This window comes from Spea bombifrons, chromosome 10 (assembly GCF_027358695.1).
Source record: "Spea bombifrons isolate aSpeBom1 chromosome 10, aSpeBom1.2.pri, whole genome shotgun sequence".
NCBI lineage: Eukaryota > Metazoa > Chordata > Amphibia > Anura > Pelobatidae > Spea > Spea bombifrons.
The window spans coordinates 38962173-38986806 of NC_071096.1; the positions used below are offsets into that span (position 1 = coordinate 38962173).

Here is a 24634-nt window from a genome sequence, read left to right on the forward strand (position 1 = left end):
TCAGATTTTGGAGGGCCGGTGCAGCTGCAGCAGCCTCTTGCTGTGGGTGTTTCTGGCTGACAATGGACTCCTGGTCGCTTCTGCTCGTGGCATCAAAGGCTGGAGTTCCTGCAGCTGGAGCGGGCCGGGGCCCAGAAGACTTCGCTCTTGGACGCCGCTAAAAGGGAAACAGCTACACGTCTCCGGCAGCGTCTGGAGGACCGGGGGGCTTCGGCCATCCTGCCTCTGGAGCCTGGCTCCGTCAGGGTGAAGGTCCGGGGCCGGAGGAGAACCAACGCTCTCTAGGGATGAGATGCTCTGCTTCCAGGATCTTTGCAGGTCCACGGGGACTATTTTGGTCGTCTCCAACGAGATGCAGACTGTGTTTTCATCCAAATTACTTTTCCAGGGCAGCACTTTCTCGGCTAACGTAGGGGATGGCGGCACAAAACGGGGGCTCTGACAGACCCCCAACATGCCTGCAGATAGAGACACATACTGTCAGGTTTTACATGTCGAGGTGTTCCGAGCTATTAAACTTATTTTATACATAAAAACAAAGCAACTATAACAGAAACATCTCTTGGGCAAAGTGTTTTACGGTTCTGCGCATGCACGTAAGATCTACGTCTCTTCATTCTGGCAGCAGTCACAGTGTATTCAGATTCATTTACCTGAGACTTTAACACCCTGGAGAATCTCATCTGTTGCTCGAGCCACAAAGGTTATACCCTCATCATCTCCAATCTCTACGTCCGAACTCTCAGCCTCAGAGTCCGCAGTCACGACAATAGAAGCTGGGGAGAAAAAAAGAGTGACAAGAACACTGCAAGCTCACCAACACAGAAGGACCCATTCCGAGTACAGCACCGTTACCGTCCCACCCCACTGCCGGTAAGCCCGAGAGGGAGGTTATTCCCGGAAGGCAGTAAGCGGCGGCGGCTTAACGTACCCGTGTTCTGCCAGCTCACAACTTTATTCTGTCTTCCGTTTCGAAACTCGTTTTCTAGGCTGCTTCTTCTCTACCAAACAAGAAGGGAAAAGGGAACCAACGTAACCAATATGGCAGATCTGCGTCTATAACAGCAACCGACAAACTAAGAAGACGGGGGCCGAGCAGACAAAGAGACGCTCGTGCCGGGAGAAGACCAAGCAGGCCACCGCCATTTCCCCCAAACAGACTTTATTCAGACACTTTCAGTTTTCTGACGTGTTTGTAAGGCCCTCCTGTGGTTCGGAGTACGGGGGGCGCCGGGGGTTCAGCCAAATCAAGAATGTCAGGAAAACAGGATTCTGCGATAAAATATGTGCTGTTCTGGGCTTGTGTGTCTGAACATCGCTGCCAAGAACAGATGGCCACGGGCTTAACAGAACCCTTTAATATCCGATATATATAATATTATCTATATGAATAACCCATAACCTGATCACTTCTTAAACAGGATCGCGCATGTTTTACGCGGGTCCAGCGCTGCCGTCCTTCTAAAGAAAACATTTGTCGAGTAATGTGACTGGAATCACGCGGAAGGTAAAACACGGGCACAGGCGGTTCCCATGATAAGCGGTTACTCGTTTACATGTTTAGGCCGTCCGACGGGACTGCTCTGTGAGACCGAGATGGATTTTAAGGAGCCGAAGCCCCCACGAGATCTCAGATTCAGAGTCGGTTTAGAGGCCGCGAGATGCTCGATACCGTTCCGGAGGCTCCCTCGGCTTCTGACTTATATGTAATAATACGGAGTAAGAAATAGTTTAGGAGGCGCCGGGATCGCGTGTTCAGCCGCGCAGCACAATCTTGGTTTCTGTGGTAAGAGTCGGAGGCGGTCGGCTATTAGCTGTCCGGCTATCGCTGCGGCTTTCGGTGGAAAATATCCTTCGGCTTGCGCAGTCAGCGTTATTTCGCAGATCCAATGATTACTTCAGCAACAACATCGCTTTCCCCCCCAAACAGAATCTCCAGCAATGATTAAATAAACACGGCTTCGGGGCCGCTGCTGGCACGGGCTCTCAGGACACGTATGACTCTCCACATCATATTCTTCAGGCTTGGTGGGCAGGGTCCGGGTTCTGGATAATAACCAGCTGACGAGATGCTGGTTTTTCCCTACAGTATTTAGCGAGGTATTCCCGCTGTGCCGATAACGTGCCTAGTAGGAGGTACGTTCTGACCCAGAGCAGCGCATGCATTGCACGTGATACGTGTCGCCGTGTGCTGCTCCGTACACACGTGTGTGATTCCGACAGACCGTGGAGGCTGCGTCCCCCGCTCTTCCCATCTATAACCAAACAGGTGAATCGACCGCAGATCGGTCTTTAATATTTCGGCAGTGACCCGCGTGGCCCCGGGCTGCAGCGTAGCAGCGAGGGGGTTAAATCTCTGTGAACGCAGGACTTGGATCTCCCCCGAAAACTTCCATCCTGCCGGGCTTTTTCTCTGGCCCCAAATCAGCGCTTGAGGTTTTCATCTCAACAAGCAAATGTTGGCCGGGAAAGAAGGAAAAATCTTGACATAACCTTTACTGCGGGCCGATCTGCGCATGAAATAACCCACAGAAACATTTCTACAGCGGAGGGGTACGCCACATGCGCACACAGGGCTGCTCCGCGACACCCGATTATTTCTGTGAATAATCATCTATTCCGCAAACATTGTTCATCGCTGCTGAATCACCAAAGATCCCAACGGCCGTTTCTTACATTCGTATTTATATCACAAAGGAAACCAAACGGGGGGGGGGGAGCGTGTTATCGGAAGAGCCGAGGTGACACAATGTTCTTTACGAAGGCCGTCGCTATCTCATCATACAACGTACATATATGACGTCTAATCATGAGAAAGTTACACGCAATGTGACGGCCATCCTCTCTCTCTACGCCCAGGGCATTAAAAACATTGGAAAAACGCCCCATCCCTAGCGCCTCGTCCAGCGCTACGGGCCAAACGCACCTTTTTGCGGCCTTCCTTCTTTGCGCGTGACTTGGACGAGCAGGTGTTGTGTTTGGTGGATTTAAAGGACTCCAGGCGGCGCTTCATGTTCTGTTGGAAGACCTCCTTCTCCTGCCGGCTCTGCTCGTCTGGGGTCATGAAGTGGCGACTGTAACTCGCTTTGCACTGTGGAAATACAATGCCAAGTTACAAGCATCAGAGCGAAAAGCGCACCGATGTCACTGTACATACGTGTTTGATCAGTACACGCAATCATATCAAACACATGAAAACCGCTCAAGCACTTTACAAACTTGGCAGGAGTTGCTGTTATCGGACTGTGAATCGTTACACGGCATTCTCAGAGGGCATGAAGTTCGTCTCGCCGTTGGGTTAACGCTCCCTAGCGGCCGTGAGACCCCCCACACGCAGCGTCCCCCTTTTCTCGGGCTCTCTGGATTATGACGCTTGTGCTCCCAGAGCTCGCCGGAAACACAGACTGCGCCCGTTTGTTGGACGGCACCCTGGTTTGAAGCGTTCGTTGGATCGTTAGACGGAGCGAGCGCCGCTCTTACCCTCCGGCGAGGTTTATAGAGACTGCCGCTCAGCACATGATGCATGACCGTGTCCTCTCTGTCCCTTCCGCTGCGCACCGTGTCGATGGCTTGGAGATCCAGGCACGCTTTGCTTCCACTTTCTCTCCTGGGGATAACAACGAGATGTTGGGATGGAGAATGCGCTCGGGGAGACGTTTATTGTCTGGAGATACAGGGGGGGGTTTTATAACGGGTTTGCGCTCCCGTGATGGTGAAGACGGACAGGGAGGGTGAGGCGAGGCACCCGAGCCCTGCAGCCCCTCCACTGGGTATCTGAGGCACGGGCACGCTCTGATGATGGGCGCGTTATCTGCGGGAGCGTCACAGATTAATGGCCGCTGGATGCTGGGATACGGTTGGGGGGAAGGCGCGTGGTATCAATGAGAAGATTTCCCTGGCAGCCCCCACTTACAGAAGGTTGGTCACGGAGGTCTCTGACATTGACGCTCTGCTGGGCATGGAAGGCAGAGACAGTCTGTCTGGGGAAATGATGTGACCTCCCTACGGAAGAATAACAGAATAAACATTTACAGCGTGCATAAAGCTGCCCAAACCCACTTGATGCATGGATGTATTTCTTACAGGTTTATAAACCGCTCGAAAAAATATTATGCAACCGACGGAGCCCTGGAGTCTGGCCAGAAACGCTGTATATGTTGGGGCCGGGTATACGTCTAAGGGATGGCGGCGCATGCTTCCAACAATTCCGCGTTCAAACCCATCATTGGCACTCTAATCGTGTCCCTGGAGATGCCGCCCCCCCCCGCGTGCGTGCCCCTGGGGATGGCGCCACCAACAACCGCGACCCTGCGCGCGTGTCTCTGGGGATGATGCCGCCGCCGCGCCCCCCTCGCGTGCGTGTCCCTGGGGATGCCGCCGCCGCCAGCAACCGCGACCCTGCGCACGTGTCCCTGGGGATGATGCCGCCGCCGCCGCCGCCGCGCCCCCCTCGCGTGCGTGTCCCTGGGGATGCCGCCGCCAGCAACCGCGACCCTGCGCACGTGTCCCTGGGGATGCCCCCCCCGCGTGCGTGTCCCTGGGGATGCCCCCCCCGCGCGCGTGTCCCCGGGGATGCCCCCCCCCCCGCATGGCAGTTTAATGGTCTTTTACTGTACTGAAATTGGTTAGTTTAACCCCTTGGGGTCTCCATTGGCAGCTGCTGATTTGAATTTATCGCTGGATTGAATGAATCCGCGTCTCGTTTGGCGGAGTGTCACGAGTCGCTGTGCGGGGGTCTGATCCGGACCCCGGGCCTGATTCACGCACTAACGCTCCGCAAGAGGAGTCGCAGCTGCCGGCTTGGAAAGGTCCCCCACGGCTGGTCACGGGCTACATGCGCGTTATTAACAGGCAACGTGCCGCTGCCCTTCCTCGGACGGAGGAGAAATGATTCAAAGGTCTATGTGAGTCACCGAGACCCACAGCCATTCCGCGCATGCACTGCCCGTATACCACGGATAACAAGCCACGCAGATACGAGGATCCTTTTCACACCCGACAGCTGAGGAAGAGACGCCGACCGCTCCCCGGGATTACTGGCTACTAAATTAAAGATGGCATGATCACTGGACGGTCAGTGCTGAGAGCGGCGCTCGCGCACACCGACACGATAGAACGGATGCCTCTGTGTACAGATAAACCCGTCACCCGTCTGCCACCCGTCTATACGTATACAGCAGGACCCGGCCCGGTGCGTGTATCTGTAGCCACGCGTGTACACGGTATTTGGCTACGCACACACCGGGATATAAGACGTGCGCAGCTCGGTCTCCGGTAATCGCTTTGTGTTGCGGATGATTTGATGATAAGGTATTCACAGCCGGCAGCTGCTTTTACCCCGTCAGGCTGCTGACAGCTCATTCCTTGACAGGTCGTTGAGGAGTCTGCACATTACATATCACAGCTGGAAGCGCACGGAACGGCGTGAGCGATGGATGCGAGTTTAATAGCGGAAAGAACGCCCGTCAGTAAAAATCACCGTACCTGATCGGCCAGGCTGAGAGCGTCGCGGATGTTCAGCTTGTAGCAAACCTCCCAAATCTCGTCCTTGATCCGATAGGCAGATTTCCTCATTAACCACTGGCTCAGGTACTTCTTATCAAAGTGTTCCCACCTAGTGAGCGCACAGACAGACACTCGGTTAGGGAAGCCAGAGCTGCGCATGAAAAGGACCGGCCCATCATAAGTGTAACAAGAACATTCGGGGCTCAGGATCAGATCCAAAACCCGGTACCGATGGAATCGTTGTTATTACGCGAGATTACAAATAGTGCATGAGCGCAGGTACGGTTCTAGCACAGGTTGGACTCTGCCGGTGACGGTGTAACGAAGGAGCCAGGAGGGGCCGATAGCGGTACCCAGGCTGACAACATCCAAACACATGACAGACGGTTAGGGTGCGTACTTATCTCTCCAGTAATGATATCCGTGGTGCCCGACTACATCTTCTACAGCAGCCATGATGTGGTCAAAAGCCTCGATGGGAGAAAACAGAAGAGTTATCAACGGCGGGATCCGCGTGGATCTTCTCAGACATTCTGTTATGGAGACGTCAGCATCCCAAACACAAACGGGCAACACAAACGATTGGCGCTTTATGTTAGACACCCCTTTTGGTGGAAAAAGTGTGGAAATGGGTAAAAACGGTGTATTTTACACACGCACTGCGTTCTACTTACATGCTCGTGCAGCTCCTCGTTAAGCGTTGGTTTGTGGTGGTCTCGTCTCTTCACCTTCAGCCACTTCACCAGAGGTTTGATGGTTAGACCCTGCGGCGGAGAATCACAGCCACGTTTAATTCCGCCCCGGCGTTCCCCAGCAGCGTCAGGCCGGAGCATCGGGGTACATCACCCCATTCTCCATACCCTCACCCTGTATTATACCGTATGGACGTAGCGCGGCACACGTCTCACCGTTACTGGTCATTCTAGATACACATACCATAGATCCAGGATTTAGGGCCCTGCACTCTGCATTGCGCAATACCTCGGCTATATATCTGGCATGTAGGATAAGACACGCATTCCGTGTCAGGAATAACCCGCGTGTTCTGTGCAGAAGGATCCGTGTATGAGCGAGCGGCAGTAACAGTGTCGCCGGCGGAGGGAATGCATGCGCGGCGGGACTCGCTCAGTCATTTGGGATTGTTAGAATGATTACAGCCAGCCGAGGTGTTTTTGTTATGTCTGAGCAGATATGCCGCCCGGGGGGAGCTGAGGGATATTTTACAGAGAAGTATGTGGTGAGGGCCGCACGGCCCCTGCATCTGTATACTGAGTTACCGGAATGGCTTCCCAACCTGCTTCGGGTAACACGGGGAGAACGTTTGGGATGACTCGGCATCGCCCGCATGTACCGTCTCTAGCAGCGCTTCATAATGTATTTTATCTGTGTTCAGACGCCTGTCTGTGTGTATTTATATCTCAGGCACACAGGGGGCGCGACAATTTACACAACCCCCGTTATTTAATGGCTCCTTTCAAGTGTTTCTCCAAAGCCCAGCCGTTCTTTTCTTGTATTAACCTTTCTGCAGCTTATAGCAACGGCTTCACTGACATACTGCGGCCGCCGTAAGAGTGCAGAGAGTTTATACAGGCTGAGAACGGCAGCACACTCCCGAACACGGAAAGGAGACAAGGCAACAACATTGCAGAAAAAGTGCTTTTACCTGGAGATTTAAACGTACATTTTTGGTTTCTAGCCGTGGCCTTGAGGTATGTTAAACGTGACCGCTTACCTGCTTGTCACCCGCATGCCACGCACACACATGACGCAGCGGATAAAGCAGCGTGTCTAGCGACGGCTATGAGATTCCTAAATCGACTGCTTATTATTCACACGGATCGCGAGTGACGGCTGCATTGTCAGCACCAGCTGGCGCTGCTGAAATCAAACCGCATGGGAAAGGGTCCTCTGTGCAAATAGCCGACTGTGGAGGGGCAAAAGGGGTTAATGCCCCACTCTGCGGAGTATCTGAATAACTAAATCACGCCAGAGAGCGGCGGCAGGCGTTTAAAAAATGTAAATATCAAACGCAGATTAGATTTTAGCAGCAAGCACGGCTCGAGGGGATTACACGAGCGGCTGCAGCGTTATAACGCACAGCAGATATAGATAGATATGATATATATATAAATAGATATACATAGATATGATATATATATATAAATAGATATACATAGATATGATATATATATATATATACATATATATATCGCACACATGAGCATACTAACAACCCACGGGCACGCTAACACCCCCATGGGCACGCTAACACCCCCATGGGCACACCAAGGCACACTGATGCACCCACTGGCACACAGACGCACCCACTGGCACACCCACGGGCATACTTACACCCCTACAGGCACACTTACACCCCTACAGGCACACATACCACATACTGCTGAATAAGAAACATCAGCCCAAAGTGGCAGCTTTACTGCCGGAACCCAACCGAGGCAGAGTGGTGACCCCTAGTGGGGAATCTGTGAACTGCAGATCATGGAAACGATAACTTTATTGGATTTTGGATCCAAGCTCCCGGTCACCTCGTGTAAAGTATTCTTTTTATATGAGTGCTTTCCGGAAATCAGGCATTCTATAGGTTACCAGATACCTGTCTTTATGTATATCTATTACAGACTATTATATCTATAAATAATAGACACATGTGCCAAAGCACAAAGCCAGAACGCTGAACGCCGAGTAAACCGTGAATAAACCAACCATGTTACAGGTAACGCTGGGGTGTAAACGTGCGAGACGCAAATAAATGAAGTCACTGACCTGAAACATCACTGTGAAAAACACCACCACGATGGTCGTGGCTACAAAGTAGTCCTTGGCCTTGACTTTGGAGCCGTCCAGCAGGATAACCAGCGCGAAAGCCACTGCTCCACGGAGGCCGCCGTAAGACATGACGACCTGGTCTATTCTGTCCAGGGGAAGGAGCCGAAAGCGATTTAAAACACAAGTCTGCAGGACGACCCCTGTAACAAAAAGAGTCAGTATCAGGCAGCTGTGCAGCAAATACACCCTGCCGTGTGCCGCATCTACCCCAATACCCACACGTAATAACACCGCTCGAGCATCCGGGCCCCGGGCGCTGGATTCCGGGAGATTACAGAGAGCTAATGATGGGACACGGCCACGTAACAGACCGATAGTTAACAGGTTATAGCAAGACCAGACGGGCATCCCCAAACTGTCCTTTAATACACGCTAAGGAGACAGTGCCTTTACGTGTCAATAAACCTCGCGGAAGAGAGGCTGCATTGTGCTTCAACTAAACCGGACGTACGCGAAACGGACTCACCGACAGCTCTGAAAGCCAAGATAAAGAAGAGCGTGGACAGCACCAGCGCCGTGTCCCACATCCACTTCGAGGTGTCCACCGCGGAAATGCCCAGGAAAATAAAGATAATGGTCTCCGAGCTGCTGGCCAACGTCTTCATCGTGTACTTCACCGTGGTGCGGGATTTGTTCGAGATGTTCGCTTCAACATACTTCTTACAGCACAAGCCGCAAAACGTCACTCTGCGGAGAGAAGAGATCGCGTTCCCGTATTACTCTGCGCTCAGGAGCAGGCAGCGTTCCCGCATTACTCTGCGCTCAGGAGCAGGCAGCGTTCCCGTATTACTCTGCGCTCAGGAGCAGGCAGCGTTCCCGTATTACTCTGTGCTCAGGAGAAGGCAGCGTTCCCGTATTACTCTGCGCTCAGGAGCAGGCAGCGTTCCCGTATTACTCTGCACTCAGGAGCAGGCAGCGTTCCCGTATTACTCTGCGCTCAGGAGCAGGCAGCGTTCCCGTATTACTCTGCGCTCAGGAGCAGGCAGCGTTCCCGTATTACTCTGCGCTCAGGAGCAGGCAGCGTTCCCGTATTACTCTGCGCTCAGGAGCAGGCAGCGTTCCCGTATTACTCTGCGCTCAGGAGCAGGCAGCGTTCCCGTATTACTCTGCGCTCAGGAGCAGGCAGCGTTCCCGTATTACTCTGCGCTCAGGAGCAGGCAGCGTTCCCGTATTACTCTGCTCTCAGGAGCAGGCAGCGTTCCCGTATTACTCTGCGCTCAGGAGCAGGCAGCGTTCCCGTATTACTCTGCGCTCAGGAGCAGGCAGCGTTCACGCATAACTCTGCTATCAGGAGCAGGCAGCGTTCCCGTATTACTCTGCGCTCAGGAGCAGGCAGCGTTCCCGTATTACTCTGCGCTCAGGAGCAGGCAGCGTTCCCGCATTACTCTGCGCTCAGGAGCAGGCAGCGTTCCCGTATTACTCTGCGCTCAGGAGCAGGCAGCGTTCCCGTATTACTCTGCGCTCAGGAGCAGGCAGCGTTCCCGCATTACTCTGCGCTCAGGAGCAGGCAGCGTTCCCGTATTACTCTGCGCTCAGGAGCAGGCAGCGTTCCCGTATTACTCTGCGCTCAGGAGCAGGCAGCGTTCCCGCATTACTCTGCGCTCAGGAGCAGGCAGCGTTCCCGTATTACTCTGCGCTCAGGAGCAGGCAGCGTTCCCGTATTACTCTGCGCTCAGGAGCAGGCAGCGTTCCCGCATTACTCTGCGCTCAGGAGCAGGCAGCGTTCCCGTATTACTCTGCGCTCAGGAGCAGGCAGCGTTCCCGTATTACCCTGAGTAGGTTTTGCATTGAGTCGGCATAACAAGAGTCTAACCCGAGACATCCGACAGACGTCATGTCTATCAGTACAGACACACGGACATTCACAGCTAACCGTAACGTGTGAGGAGTGGCCACTAGATGGCGCCATTGAGCAACAAAACGACCGGCTGCTATTACGTGTTGTTTGGTTGTTGTTATTGTTTGTTGTTATTGTTTGTCCATTTATGTATCATCATCATGTTCCATAACACTGTGCAAAGCGTTAACACGCTGTAACAAGTAACTAAAGGTCAGAAGGGCCCTTGGCCAATGGGCTTACAATCTACATTCACAGATTCCATCCTGCTGAACGAGAGGAGAGGGGAGAGGTCATTTAGTGTTTTGCTCCACTATTACGCACATGCAGAGGAAGAAGCGGATCAGGAGTGTATTCACTAAACTGGGAGCTGGCTGCGGACCCGAGCATTTTACTTCGCTGACGTCACTGTGTACTATGAAGGGCCAACCCCACTCAGCTTGTTCTGCCCTGTATAATGTATAATTAATGGGAGGATTTCTTGAGTCGATGCAATGTTTTCAGTATACATTATACAGGGCTTTACTTGCGTTCTGTATAACAGCTCTCGCAGGGTACAGCGCCGGACAGAACTATCCGATTTACTGGTTGTGTGTGCAGCGATGTGACTCACTGTCCCGACAGCTCTGTGTGACGCCGCGCCGACGACGCGTTTCACATCTTCACATAAATCCTGTGACTTAGGGAAAGATTTAAGAGTCCGACCGCTGGGCGTCCGCTCACATCATGGAGAGTTTAAAGGCTTAGCTATCACTATCACATATTGATTTATACACTGCACAGGGCTCAGCAAAGGATTTATGATCGATAATAATTCATTTCTGAACGTAGTCTCACATAACGGATACTTCCAGACACTCACGCCAATATCGAGGAGAGAGAGACCATCTCAGCCGTGAGGTGGGCCAGGTACACAATTAGGAAGACGAACAGCGGCTCTATGATCCGAACACGCTTAGTGAACCTGGTGATTAGGGCGAGAAGGAAAGCAGATACCAGACCGATAGCCGTTCCTCCAAGACTCACCACGAAGAAGGACCCTGCGGCAAACGAAACAGGAGGTCACTAGACGGCAACGATTACCGGTCCCCCCCCCCGCCGACACTCGCATCTACGGGTTATCACCCTTCTATATAGTCTATAGGGGGTCAGAACACCGAGTGAGATTAAGCGACACACATTGTATACACGCTTTATACGGGAAGCGGCACTCGCTTACAGACTCACCAACTCCTTTCAGGTAGTCCGTGACTCGCACGTTCTTTGGGCCCATTTCCACGAAAGAGTTAAATACCTTATACAGAACCTGCAAGAGCGAGAATCCAAGATAAAGAGAATGTCAGACCGTTTACCCAAACACCACCAGTTCTAAGAGAAGGGCCTGGGGAGAACGCTAAACACGCGTGTAAAGCCCCTGCGCGGCTGCGGCTTCAGCGCCCCCCCCATACGCAGAAACAGCTAGAAGTTGTTAGAAGGAAAACTGGGTTACGAAGTGAAAAGAAAAACATTCATCATTAAATAGAAGACCGCATTTAGGCCACGAGTTACGAAACATCTCACAATAGATTCTTGTCATGTCAGGCTATTGAGTGAATCCACAAGCCGCCATCGCTCACGTAACCAGGGAGCACAGCGTGGATAATAATGAGTTGTATTGTTTTATATAGCGCCATCATATTGCGGAGCGCTGTATGTTCACAGACTTCGGGGTCTTGGCACAGTCTGCGAGGGTCACGGGTGACAAAGTCTTCAAATCTTTTCTAAAAACGTGCATTTACAAGGAATGCAAATAACGGAAAATCCGGCTCTCGCTAGAGAACTAATCGAATGGCGGCCCTCGCTAATAGCGGCTGCTAAATCCACAGCACAGGCCACACCGACAGGCCCTCTACTGCGCTCTTCTCCCGGCTATCAGGAGGGCTACGGAGAGTCCCGAGCGGCACATGCCCTTAGCTCTTTCACCCCATTTCTTTAAGGAGTGCCGGACCCGAAGTGTTGCCTGCTGGGAAATGTAGTTTGCAGTCACATTATAATCTAATATATATATACACGAAACAATGTTACAAGCTACGACACAAACAATACTAAATATTACAGTTACTCTCCATACGCAAGACAGAACTAGCCGATCTCTCCCTGATCTGCAGGGTTTATATTCCGCAGGGATGTACGATGGGTTTATCCCGACTACATGGAACATTGGGGGGGGGGTATTTAGTGGAAACGGTGCTGTTGACAGAACTGTAAAGCGAGCCGGTGGCCCCGGGCCGGTGGTGGAGCATTGAGTTGGTATGACGCGTGTATGATGGTATCCGCAGGTCATCACGCTCCGGCTAGATTAATGACATCACACGGACGTGCGAGCCTGTGAATTCAAAATGCAGAATTTCACATGTTCCAGGTTTACAGCAGCCTGCGCGATCCCGTCCTTCTGTCAGCGCTCTGCAGCAAGCTGCCTAACACAGAAATAACCCGGCATCTATTTTCTCCCACGGTGCCCATAGATCAGGGCTCGAAAAAGGCTACAGACTTATACAAAGGCTACGGAGTGATAGAAAATGGCTATGGAGTGATAGAAAATGGCTATGGAGTGATAGGAGTGGCTATGGAGTGATAGGAGTGGCTATGGAGTGATAGGAGTGGCTATGGGGTGATAGGAATGGCTATGGGGTGATAGGAATGGCTATGGGGTGATAGGGATGGCTATGGAGTGATAGGAATGGCTATGGGGTGATAGGAATGGCTATGGGGTGATAGGAATGGCTATGGGGTGATAGGAATGGCTATGGGGTGATAGGAATGGCTATGGGGTGATAGGAGTGGCTATGGGGTGATAGGAGTGGCTATGGGGTGATAGGAGTGGCTATGGAGTGATAGGAGTGGCTATGGAGTGATAGGAGTGGCTATGGAATGATAGGAATGGCTATGGAGTGATAGGCATGGCTATGGGGTGATAGGAATGGTTATGGAGTGATAGGGATGGTTATGGAGTGATAGGGATGGCTATGGGGTGATAGGGATGGTTATGGAGTGATAGGGATGGTTATGGAGTGATAGGGATGGTTATGGAGTGATAGGGATGGTTATGGAGTGATAGGGATGGTTATGGAGTGATAGGGATGGTTATGGAGTGATAGGGATGGTTATGGAGTGATAGGAATGGCTATGGAGTGATAGGAATGGCTATGGAGTGATAGGAATGGCTATGGAGTGATAGGGATGGTTATGGAGTGATAGGGATGGTTATGGGGTGATAGGGATGGCTATGGAGTGATAGGAATGGCTGTGGAGTGATAGGAATGGCTATGGAGTGATAGGGATGGTTATGGGGTGATAGGAATGGCTATGGAGTGATAGGGATGGTTATGGAGTGATAGGGATGGTTATGGAGTGATAGGAGTGGCTATGGAGTGATAGGCGTGGCTATGGAGTGATAGGAGTGGTTATGGAGTGATAGGGATGGTTATGGAGTGATAGGGATGGTTATGGAGTGATAGGGATGGTTATGGAGTGATAGGGATGGTTATGGAGTGATAGGGTTGGCTATGGAGTGATAGGGTTGGCTATGGAGTGATAGGGATGGTTATGGAGTGATAGGGATGGTTATGGAGTGATAGGGATGGTTATGGAGTGATAGGGATGGTTATGGAGTGATAGGGATGGTTATGGAGTGATAGGGATGGTTATGGAGTGATAGGGATGGTTATGGAGTGATAGGGATGGTTATGGAGTGATAGGAATGGCTATGGAGTGATAGGGATGGTTATGGAGTGATAGGGATGGTTATGGAGTGATAGGGATGGTTATGGGGTGATAGGAATGGCTATGGAGTGATAGGGATGGTTATGGAGTGATAGGGATGGTTATGGAGTGATAGGGATGGTTATGGAGTGATAGGGATGGTTATGGAGTGATAGGGATGGCTATGGGGTGATAGGGATGGTTATGGAGTGATAGGGATGGTTATGGAGTGATAGGGATGGTTATGGAGTGATAGGGATGGTTATGGAGTGATAGGGATGGTTATGGAGTGATAGGGATGGTTATGGAGTGATAGGGATGGTTATGGAGTGATAGGAATGGCTATGGAGTGATAGGAATGGCTATGGAGTGATAGGGATGGTTATGGAGTGATAGGGATGGTTATGGAGTGATAGGGATGGTTATGGAGTGATAGGGATGGCTATGGAGTGATATGAATGGCTATGGAGTGATAGGAATGGCTATGGAGTGATAGGGATGGTTATGGGGTGATAGGAATGGCTATGGTGAATGGCTATGGAGTGATAGGGATGGTTATGGAGTGATAGGGATGGTTATGGAGTGATAGGAGTGGCTATGGAGTGATAGGAGTGGCTATGGAGTGATAGGAGTGGTTATGGAGTGATAGGGATGGCTATGGAGTGATAGGGATGGCTATGGAGTGATAGGAGTGGTTATGGAGTGATAGGGATGGTTATGGAGTGATAGGGATGGTTATGGAGTGATAGGGATGGTTATGGAGTGATAGGAATGGCTATGGAGTGATAGGGATGGTTATGGAGTGATAGGGATGGTTATGGAGTGATAGGAATGGTTATGGAGTGATAGGGATGGTTATGGAGTGATAGGAATGGCTATGGAGTGATAGGAATGGTTATGGAGTGATAGGAATGGTTATGGAGTGATAGGAATGGCTATGGAGTGATAGGGATGGCTATGGGGTGATAGGAATGGCTATGGAGTGATAGGGATGGCTATGGAGTGATAGGGATGGTTATGGAGTGATAGGGATGGTTATGGAGTGATAGGAATGGTTATGGAGTGATAGGAATGGTTATGGAGTGATAGGAATGGCTATGGAGTGATAGGGATGGCTATGGGGTGATAGGAATGGTTATGGAGTGATAGGGATGGTTATGGAGTGATAGGGATGGTTATGGAGTGATAGGAATGGCTATGGAGTGATAGGGATGGCTATGGGGTGATAGGAATGGCTATGGAGTGATAGGGATGGCTATGGGGTGATAGGAATGGCTATGGAGTGATAGGAATGGCTATGGAGTGATAGGGATGGTTATGGAGTGATAGGAATGGCTATGGAGTGATAGGGATGGTTATGGAGTGATAGGGATGGTTATGGAGTGATAGGGATGGTTATGGAGTGATAGGAATGGTTATGGAGTGATAGGAATGGCTATGGAGTGATAGAAAATGGCTATGGAGTGATAGGAGTGGCTATGGGGTGATAGGAATGGCTATGGGGTGATAGGAATGGCTATGGAGTGATAGGGATGGCTATGGGGTGATAGGAATGGCTATGGAGTGATAGGGATGGTTATGGAGTGATAGGGATGGCTATGGGGTGATAGGAATGGCTATGGAGTGATAGGAATGGCTATGGAGTGATAGGGATGGTTATGGAGTGATAGGGATGGTTATGGAGTGATAGGGATGGTTATGGAGTGATAGGGATGGTTATGGAGTGATAGGAATGGTTATGGAGTGATAGGGATGGTTATGGAGTGATAGAAATGGCTATGGAGTGATAGGAATGGCTATGGAGTGATGGGGATGGTTATGGAGTGATAGGGATGGTTATGGAGTGATAGGGATGGTTATGGAGTGATAGGGATGGTTATGGAGTGATAGGGATGGTTATGGAGTGATAGGAATGGTTATGGAGTGATAGGGATGGTTATGGAGTGATAGGGATGGTTATGGAGTGATAGGAATGGTTATGGAGTGATAGGAATGGTTATGGAGTGATAGGAATGGTTATGGAGTGATAGGGATGGTTATGGAGTGATAGGGATGGTTATGGAGTGATAGGAGTGGCTATGGAGTGATAGGAGTGGCTATGGAGTGATAGGAGTGGCTATGGAGTGATAGGAATGGTTATGGAGTGATAGGAATGGTTATGGAGTGATAGGAATGGCTATGGAGTGATAGGGATGGTTATGGAGTGATAGGGATGGCTATGGGGTGATAGGAATGGCTATGGAGTGATAGGGATGGCTATGGAGTGATAGGAATGGTTATGGAGTGATAGGGATGGTTATGGGGTGATAGGAATGGTTATGGAGTGATAGGAATGGTTATGGAGTGATATGAATGGTTATGGAGTGATAGGAATGGCTATGGAGTGATAGGGATGGTTATGGAGTGATAGGGATGGTTATGGAGTGATAGGGATGGCTATGGGGTGATAGGAATGGCTATGGAGTGATAGGAATGGCTATGGAGTGATAGGAGTGGTTATGGAGTGATAGGAGTGGTTATGGAGTGATAGGGATGGTTATGGAGTGATAGGAATGGTTATGGAGTGATATGAATGGTTATGGAGTGATAGGAATGGCTATGGAGTGATAGGGATGGTTATGGAGTGATAGGGATGGTTATGGAGTGATAGGGATGGCTATGGGGTGATAGGAATGGCTATGGAGTGATAGGAATGGCTATGGAGTGATAGGAGTGGTTATGGAGTGATAGGAGTGGTTATGGAGTGATAGGGATGGTTATGGAGTGATAGGGATGGTTATGGAGTGATAGGGATGGCTATGGAGTGATAGGAATGGTTATGGAGTGATAGGAGTGGTTATGGAGTGATAGGGATGGTTATGGAGTGATAGGGATGGCTATGGAGTGATAGGAATGGTTATGGAGTGATATGAGTGGTTAAGGAGTGATAGGAGTGGTTATGGAGTGATAGGGATGGTTATGGAGTGATAGGGATGGTTATGGGGTGATAGGAATGGCTATGGGGTGATAGGAATGGCTATGGAGTGATAGGGATGGCTATGGGGTGATAGGAATGGCTATGGAGTGATAGGAGTGGCTATGGGGTGATTGGAATGGCTATGGGGTTCTAGAATATAAAATGAAGAGTGTCTGATCTGCAATCATTGAATCGCAGGCGCTTTATGTTCTGCGGTACACGTGCAGCTTCATTGTGCCGTAACACACATATGGTAACGTGTATCAGCGGATGTTCACGTTCTGTGACCATCTGATGCCATTATTGGCCATATTGTGCATATCTGATCAGAAAATGATTATTTAGGGCTCTGGTACACAGATACGACACCGTTTGGAGACACGATTTCTATATCGGAAAGACTGGGATAGGTGATGACTGGACAGACGTGGCAGGGAAGCAACATGAAGCGCGTTACCGCGGCACATCTTACACGCCACGCAAACCGGATCCTCCACCCCTAACAGCGGCACTTTTACCTATTGTATCATACATCCCAACTTACTTTAGATTGTAAGCTCCTGTGCACAGGACCCCGCCACCTGTTGTTCTATAAGTCAAACTGTTATGTTAACTACTTGTTATCCATTGTACAGGGCTGTGGAATACGATGGCGCTATATAAAACAATAACGATCATAGTGGCTCTACATGTTGGGTAACGCATCCTTACCACAGTGACGGCATCATTCAGCAGAGACTCTCCAAACACGATGATGAACAACGTCTCGTTTACGTGAACCTCTTCAAACACAGCCAACACCGCCACGGGATCCACAGCCGAAATGAGGCTGCCGAAGAGCAGGAAATCCATCAAACCGGCTTCCACTTTCTGGTCTGACACATGGAGAAAGGAAAGAGGTCACCCCGAGAATCACACAAACGGCGCCAACCTAAACGTTGGCCGGACAGCGGCTCTCGCTCTGTATGAAAGACACTGGGTTAGGGAAGTCGCCATGTGCTGTCTGCCGTCCCGCTTAAACTACCCGTACCCGGCAGGAGCGGACGGAGAGCCTTCCATGCGCTCCAAGCTGCCTTCTACACCCGAGTGCCCCAACGGGGGCAGCTTTCACCACCACGAGCCCCTTGGCGTTCTAGAAAAGAAATCTTCCCGGCTTCCACTCACAGATTGCTCGGGGCTCATGAAGGTGCGATTTAGGAAGTGTAATGAAGCCATGACGGCTGTGGCGGGTAGGGGTTACGTTTCAGACCCACACATCGGTCAGTAAAGAAGTCTTTTAACGTCAGTATGAAAGATAAGAAGTATTGATGCCTGCGTGCTGCCCGTTTACATCACGGGAAACAACACGCTAATCGTTAATAACCACACTTTCCTCGATTATACGCAGTATATATATTATATTTTTATTATATATTATATCTATATATTTTATTATATTATTTCATGGCCGCTGGACCTAATGGTAAGAAACTTTAACTCAGGAGATCAGCGCCAGCCAAAGAACTGGGATAATCACACGCTGCCACCCGCTCTCCATGCCACAAAGCTACTCCGTGCCTGACTTACCCATAAGACCCAACAAACTGACCCCCCATAGGGCCACTCCAGTCGCAAAAGAGTTCCAGATGGTGCCCACCACAGCGTACATGAGAATCGCACCAACGTTGTCGAAGAAGAGTCTGCTGGGCATGAAGTAGCCAGAGTCCAAGACGATAGGAGGCAGAAGGAACAGGAAGAACATGCCGGGTTCCAGCTGGAACTCGGCTCTTTGCGCGATGGCCAGGACTATTCCGCCAAGGGCCAGGCCCAGGATAATCAGGAGGCAGCTTTCTGGCACCACGGTGGTCACCTTTCTGGATAGATGGAACACTGTAACAAAGGGTGGGATAAGCACGTTACCGAGAAGTCACCGCGTGACGGGGCCCAACCATCGTGGGGACACACGGCTACACGGCGCTTTCATTCACCGGACAGGACACATACATGCTGCTCGCTCAGCGTTACTAGCGCCCCCTGCGCTCTCATAATCCCAACTTCTGGCGCAGCGACGAGAAAAACACGCTTAACGAAAGGACCATTTATCAGCAAAGCGGTTAAAGGGTTAAGTGACGGACTCTGAGGGCCAGGCGGTGGCATCACGACGGAAATGAATTAGGATACGTAGCGCCGCTGACATAACATGTTCCCCGCTAACTGCAAACTAATTATACGTTCCTATAATAAGAACTGGTTTCCCTAGTTACTAAACGCACCGTTCACATGCGCGAAAGCGTCAGGCAAGTCAGTCCCGACCGCTTTACTGCCGGGGACCCTCCAGGAGCGGGACAGCGGTGATTACGGGGACCCTTCCTAACGGCAGAGCCTCCACATGAAAGGGTTAATACATACATCGCACCCCCGTGTACACAGCATCTGGAGGCTGAATCGGTATAAGTAAGAACCACGATTAGACAGTCAGCGTGCTGCGTACGTGTGCGCCGGGTCACGTATGTGCGCATACATGACATACCGGTACACGAGGCATAATGCCGACGCGTGCGGATATTCAAGAGATCGAGCCGAACATGGAGCCTGCGATACTTTATTCATATCTCAACCCACGTTATACGAACGCCACGAATAAGACCCCCTGCTGAGCGGGTCTGCCCCTCTTCCTCCCGCGGTGGGAAGGGAACGTTACACGGAACGGAAGCAACACGCAAAGAGTTACGCAGAGCCTGCGGCTAAATAAACCTAGCGAGGCAAACCGGCCCTCTAATCATCCCGAGAATCTGCCCTATTACCCCAAGAACCTTAAGAGAAATCCTCAAAGGATGTCCTTACTCCAAGACCCCTCTTACGCGTAGCCCAGGACCACCGCCGAGGACCACCGCCGTCCTATAACTCCCGTCATGGGAAAAAAGGACACGTTCCGCTTAGGAGATAACTGCCCCCCCACCAAAGTTATTAATAAAAAAAGATGTGGATTTGGGCCGTCAGAGAGAGCAATAAATAACACGCCGCTCGCTGAATCTGCGCCATGGAAACGTCTTCTGTACGAGGACACGTTCCTTTCACCCACAAAAAGAGGAGCAGCACAGAGTATACTTCTGGCAGGTGCTACAGAGCGATGCTTAATACATGCAGCAAAATGTCTTATCAGGAGAATGAAAAGAATAAAAGCTCTGTGGGTAGCATGTATACTGACAGCCCAGACCTGTGGCCCTTTACCGGAGAGAGCCTAGGGGCCCCTCACAGAGAAACAGTAATCTGCAGAGTACAGAGAGCAGCCCCCTGCGCCCAAACCCTGCGCCCTGTATGCACAACTCACATTATCCCCAACCAGCCTTACATTCTACGCGTGTCTCTGCTCTGTAGTAATAGATAAGGGGTCAGGGGGCCCAGGCCGGTACCGGGGGTGACGAGCACGTGCTTTACGGTTCGCTCACCGATTTTTGCCAGACTGGCCACCAGGATCCACACGGCCACCAGGTAGGGGGTCTGCACCGTGTGCCATTCCCAGCGCACCACCTGGAAGCCTCCCGGGACGGCGCTCTCCTCCCGAGCCATGAAGCCCAGAACCGGAAGCAACGGGAGCGCGAGCAGCAGCCGCAGCATCTCTCCGCCGGTACCCAGCGCCGCCACCGGCTCTCTGCAGCCTCCGAAAGCCGGCGATGACGTCACGAGGACGCATCTCAGCCAATCGGAGGCCGAGCAGAGACAGGCGGCTGATCTCACGATGTAACTCTTGGGCTTCCATGTGCTCGTTCTAAGGCATCGGTAAAGAGGTAAATCTGCCAAATGTCCCTGTACAATTTGTCCAGTCCCTGTTTGGACTTCCAAACCCCTGATGCCCCCTCTCTCATCACCTGATGCCCCCCTCTTTCTCTCCTCCCCTGATGCCCCTTCTCTCATCACCTGATGCCCCCCTCTTTCTCTCCTCCCCTGATGCCCCTTCTCTCCTCCCCTGATGCCCCTCTCCTCTAGGAGGTCAGAATGTTTAATGGGTATGAGGCCCCTACCCATCTACCTGCGGCCCCCACCCATCTACCTGCGGCCCCTACCCATCTACCTGGGGCCACTACCCATCTACCTGGGGCCACTACCCATCTACCTGCGGCCACTACCCATCTACCTGGGGCCCCTACCCATCTACCTGGGGCCCCTACCCATCTACCTGCGGCCACACACCGACTGCCCCCTCCTCTGGCACTAGCCGTGACACGCGTGCTGCAGTTACACGGAGTAGCGAGTACACACTAATGATTATGGGCTGTTCTGTGGAATATCAGCGCCATCTCTGGGCAGCAATTGCACAAATTCACCGAGACACAACCCCACCGCCGCCAGCAGACGTGTTACCGGAAACACACACACCGACACCGGGGCCGGCACTGAGCGGGTAAAGATCTATATACAGCGTGCTGCACCGTCTCTCGCAGTATAGATATACACATATACATACACACACATATATACATACATACACACACACATACATACATACACACACACACATACATACATACATACACATATATATACACACACATATATATACACACATACATACATACACACATATACACATACGCATACACATATATACATACATATGCATACACATATATACATACATACACACACATGTAGGGCATTTCATGATTGCATACAACGCAGCAGCACCTTGTAGAGGTGTGTGTCTCTTACCGAGCCGGCAGTCTTCAGGTGTGACGGTCTCTCTGCGCTCTCTCGGTCTCCGTCTGTCTGTGGTTGGAGGGGTGAGACATTACCGGAGAACACGCGCTGTCCAACCTACACAGAAACCACCGTGAAACAAACACAGCGTAATACACCGTATTCAGCCAGAAACACCCCTCAAACGGTGACGTTTACCCTCTAGTGGGGATCACAGAGCTGCGGTACAGGCTGCAGCGCCCTGCAGCATGCACTTTTTATAAGCACCTACCCTACCTTAACACAGCTTTGCACACGAGATGCCGTTTTCAGTCACACAAAGTTCTTTTACATTTTCGTATTTTCTCATTAGACTCCACGCCGAGACATCCAACTGCAATGACATTGTCTGTACACCAGATGGCGCACACGTGTCACAGTGCTGGCTGTCCCTCATTGCCCCGCTCACATGCTTCCATCGGACTGATGACATGTTTAAGGAGCACTGAGAGATGGAACGTATACTGCAAGCGTCAGCGGCTTCTATACAGCTCCGCTTCACCCCTCACTGCAGCGGCTCACCCTTCGCAGCAACTCCCCCTTCGCAGCAGCTCGCCCCGCCGTCCCTCACCGCAGCGGCTCACCCTTCGCAGCAGCTCGCCCCGCCGTCCCTCACCGCAGCGGCTCACCCTTCGCAGCAGCTGGCCCCGCCGTCCCTCACCGCAGCGGCTCACCCTTCGCAGCAGCTGGCCCCGCCGTCCCTCACCGCAGCGGCTCACCCTTTGCAGCAGCTCGCCCTTCGCAGCAGCTCGCCCCGTCGTCCCTCGCTGCAGCGGCTCACCCTTTGCAGCAGCTCACCCTTCACAGCAGCTCGCCCTTCGCAGCAGCTGGCCCCGCCGTCCCTCACCGCAGCGGCTCACCCTTCGCAGCAGCTGGCCCCGCCGTCCCTCACCGCAGCGGCTCACCCTTTGCAGCAGCTTGCCCTTAGCAGCAGCTCGCCCCGCCGTCCCTCGCAGCAGCGGCTCACCCTTTGCAGCAGCTCGCCCCGCCGTCCCTCGCTGCAGCGGTTACAGACAGGTAACCAACTAGGCAGCAGGGAACCGTTAGAGAGCGTAGCATACATGACACGGGCACGCTGAAAATACACGAGGATGCTGCGTACCTTCAAAGCGATTCGGAGGGAGCTGTTATTATTATTATTATATTGTGGCGTAATTATAATTTCCCGTAGTATTTAACTTTAAACAAAGCTCCAGAAAACATTTCCTGTTAATTATCACTCACAGGAATAGCGCCGGCTTTTGGATTACAATTAAAGTATCTTTTCAGCAGTTCCTTCCTTTGTTTATCAGCTAAAAGGGAAGCAGGGTTCAAGACGGACCGAACAGCACAAACAAAACTCTGACTATTAACCCCACGGGCCGGCGAGGGCCAAAGGCCAACTCTCACCTCCCCTACTTCAAAATGACAAAAAATAATACGTTTTACCATTTAATATCGGTGCTCTGCAGGCGCTATATATTTTTTATATGTTATACATTGTATATGTTATATATTGTATATTATATATATATACATACCAGTCCCTCCACAAAGGACTGAAAATAACCCAAAACAAAATAACAATCTGCATGATAAAGCCTCGATCCTGCGCCGAAACGTGGCAAAACAAAGCAAAAAAGCATTTAACAATATTGTTAAAGTCGCCCATTTAGACAGGACTGTTACGCGTATGGAATATTTACTAAACGCGTAATATTATTGCACACAATCACTGGATTACAATATGCGAGGCGTGAGAACGCTTGTTTTTTAACATAATCAACGGAGGTTGAATTGGAGGCTGGCCGTTAAAAATAGTATTAAAAGGAAAGGAAAGTCCTGGCATGTGTAACGTGGAGCCTCTTTGGTTTGTTTTTGTAATAAAAGGTGTTGCAGGCCCCTGAACGCGCATGATTTAAGAATAATTTCAGTGGACGTATAATGCGCTCCGCCAGCCGGAAGCCAAACGGCCCATCTTTTTTTTTCTGTTTTAGGTTGCATTATACGGGGCCCCCGGTGCCGAGATCGGCCCTGATGATGCACAAGTTTGTTACTAGAGAGCGCGATTAAATGCTTGGAATACGCCGTCTGGACAGCAGTCAGCGCGCCGGCGACCTCGGGGTTTACGCTAAGATTTAATAAATAATATAAAAGAAACCCGTATCGCCAGGCCGAACGCTCCAAAGCGAACGATCGGTTCCGCCCCATTATTCCTTCAGTACGTATAAAGCATCACAGAGGCATGGGGCTCAGTCACGCTATTATTGAACACACTTTATATGAAACAACTAAATATGACCAACGATGACTGACTGAGGCTCCTCAGGCCCGGTTAGTTAATCATAAGCCACACGTGAAAAGTCTAACCAACGTGCAAGAAATGGTGCGAACACGAAGACTCCACAGCGGCGTGTAAACAAACGTGAGCTTTATTTTAGTTTTTAAACACAAAGTAATTACCGTGGAGCGTGTGCCTGCGTAACGGGATAACGTTTCAACCAACGGATTAGCAGGGGGACATGCAGTAGGAAAAGCATCCTGTGCGGAGTACAGAGAGTCACTGTCATGGGTACAGATGCCAAGCGCATATATAATTATATATATTATATACAGTATATATATTATACACGGGTACATAAACAGTAATATAACTATCACAGGAACAGCAATGAAGGAAGCAGCTCTGGCCGGGGCGTGCTATGGCCGTCCGGAATGCATATATATTATACACATTATATATATTATACACGGGTACATAAACAGTAATATAACGAGGCACAGCAATGAAGGAAGCAGCTCTGGCCGGGGCGTGCCATGGCCGCCCGGAATGCATATATATTATACGCATTATATATATTATACACGGGGACATAAACAGTAATATAACGAGGCACAGCAATGAAGGAAGCAGCTCTGGCCGGGGCGTGCTATGGCCGTCCGGAATGCATATATATTATACGCATTATATATATTATACACGGGGACATAAACAGTAATATAACGAGGCACAGCAATGAAGGAAGCAGCTCTGGCCGGGGCGTGCTATGGCC

The 24634-nt window shown here is 50.9% G+C and overlaps 1 protein-coding gene across 1 annotated transcript; it reads right to left on the bottom strand.

The window, feature by feature from the left end:
- Positions 1–20435, bottom strand: SLC9A5 (solute carrier family 9 member A5). The gene is made up of 16 exons (XM_053449820.1): positions 20315–20435; positions 18453–18755; positions 17598–17761; positions 11417–11495; positions 11052–11229; positions 8819–9039; positions 8290–8492; positions 6180–6269; positions 5906–5976; positions 5485–5614; positions 3914–4002; positions 3481–3607; positions 2927–3091; positions 932–1001; positions 654–776; positions 1–458 (listed from the first exon to the last, which is right to left on the bottom strand). Exons 1-16 carry the CDS (start codon positions 20433–20435, stop codon positions 1–3), a joined length of 2592 nt encoding a protein of 863 aa, XP_053305795.1.
- Between the last annotated feature and the right edge of the window lie 4199 nt (positions 20436–24634).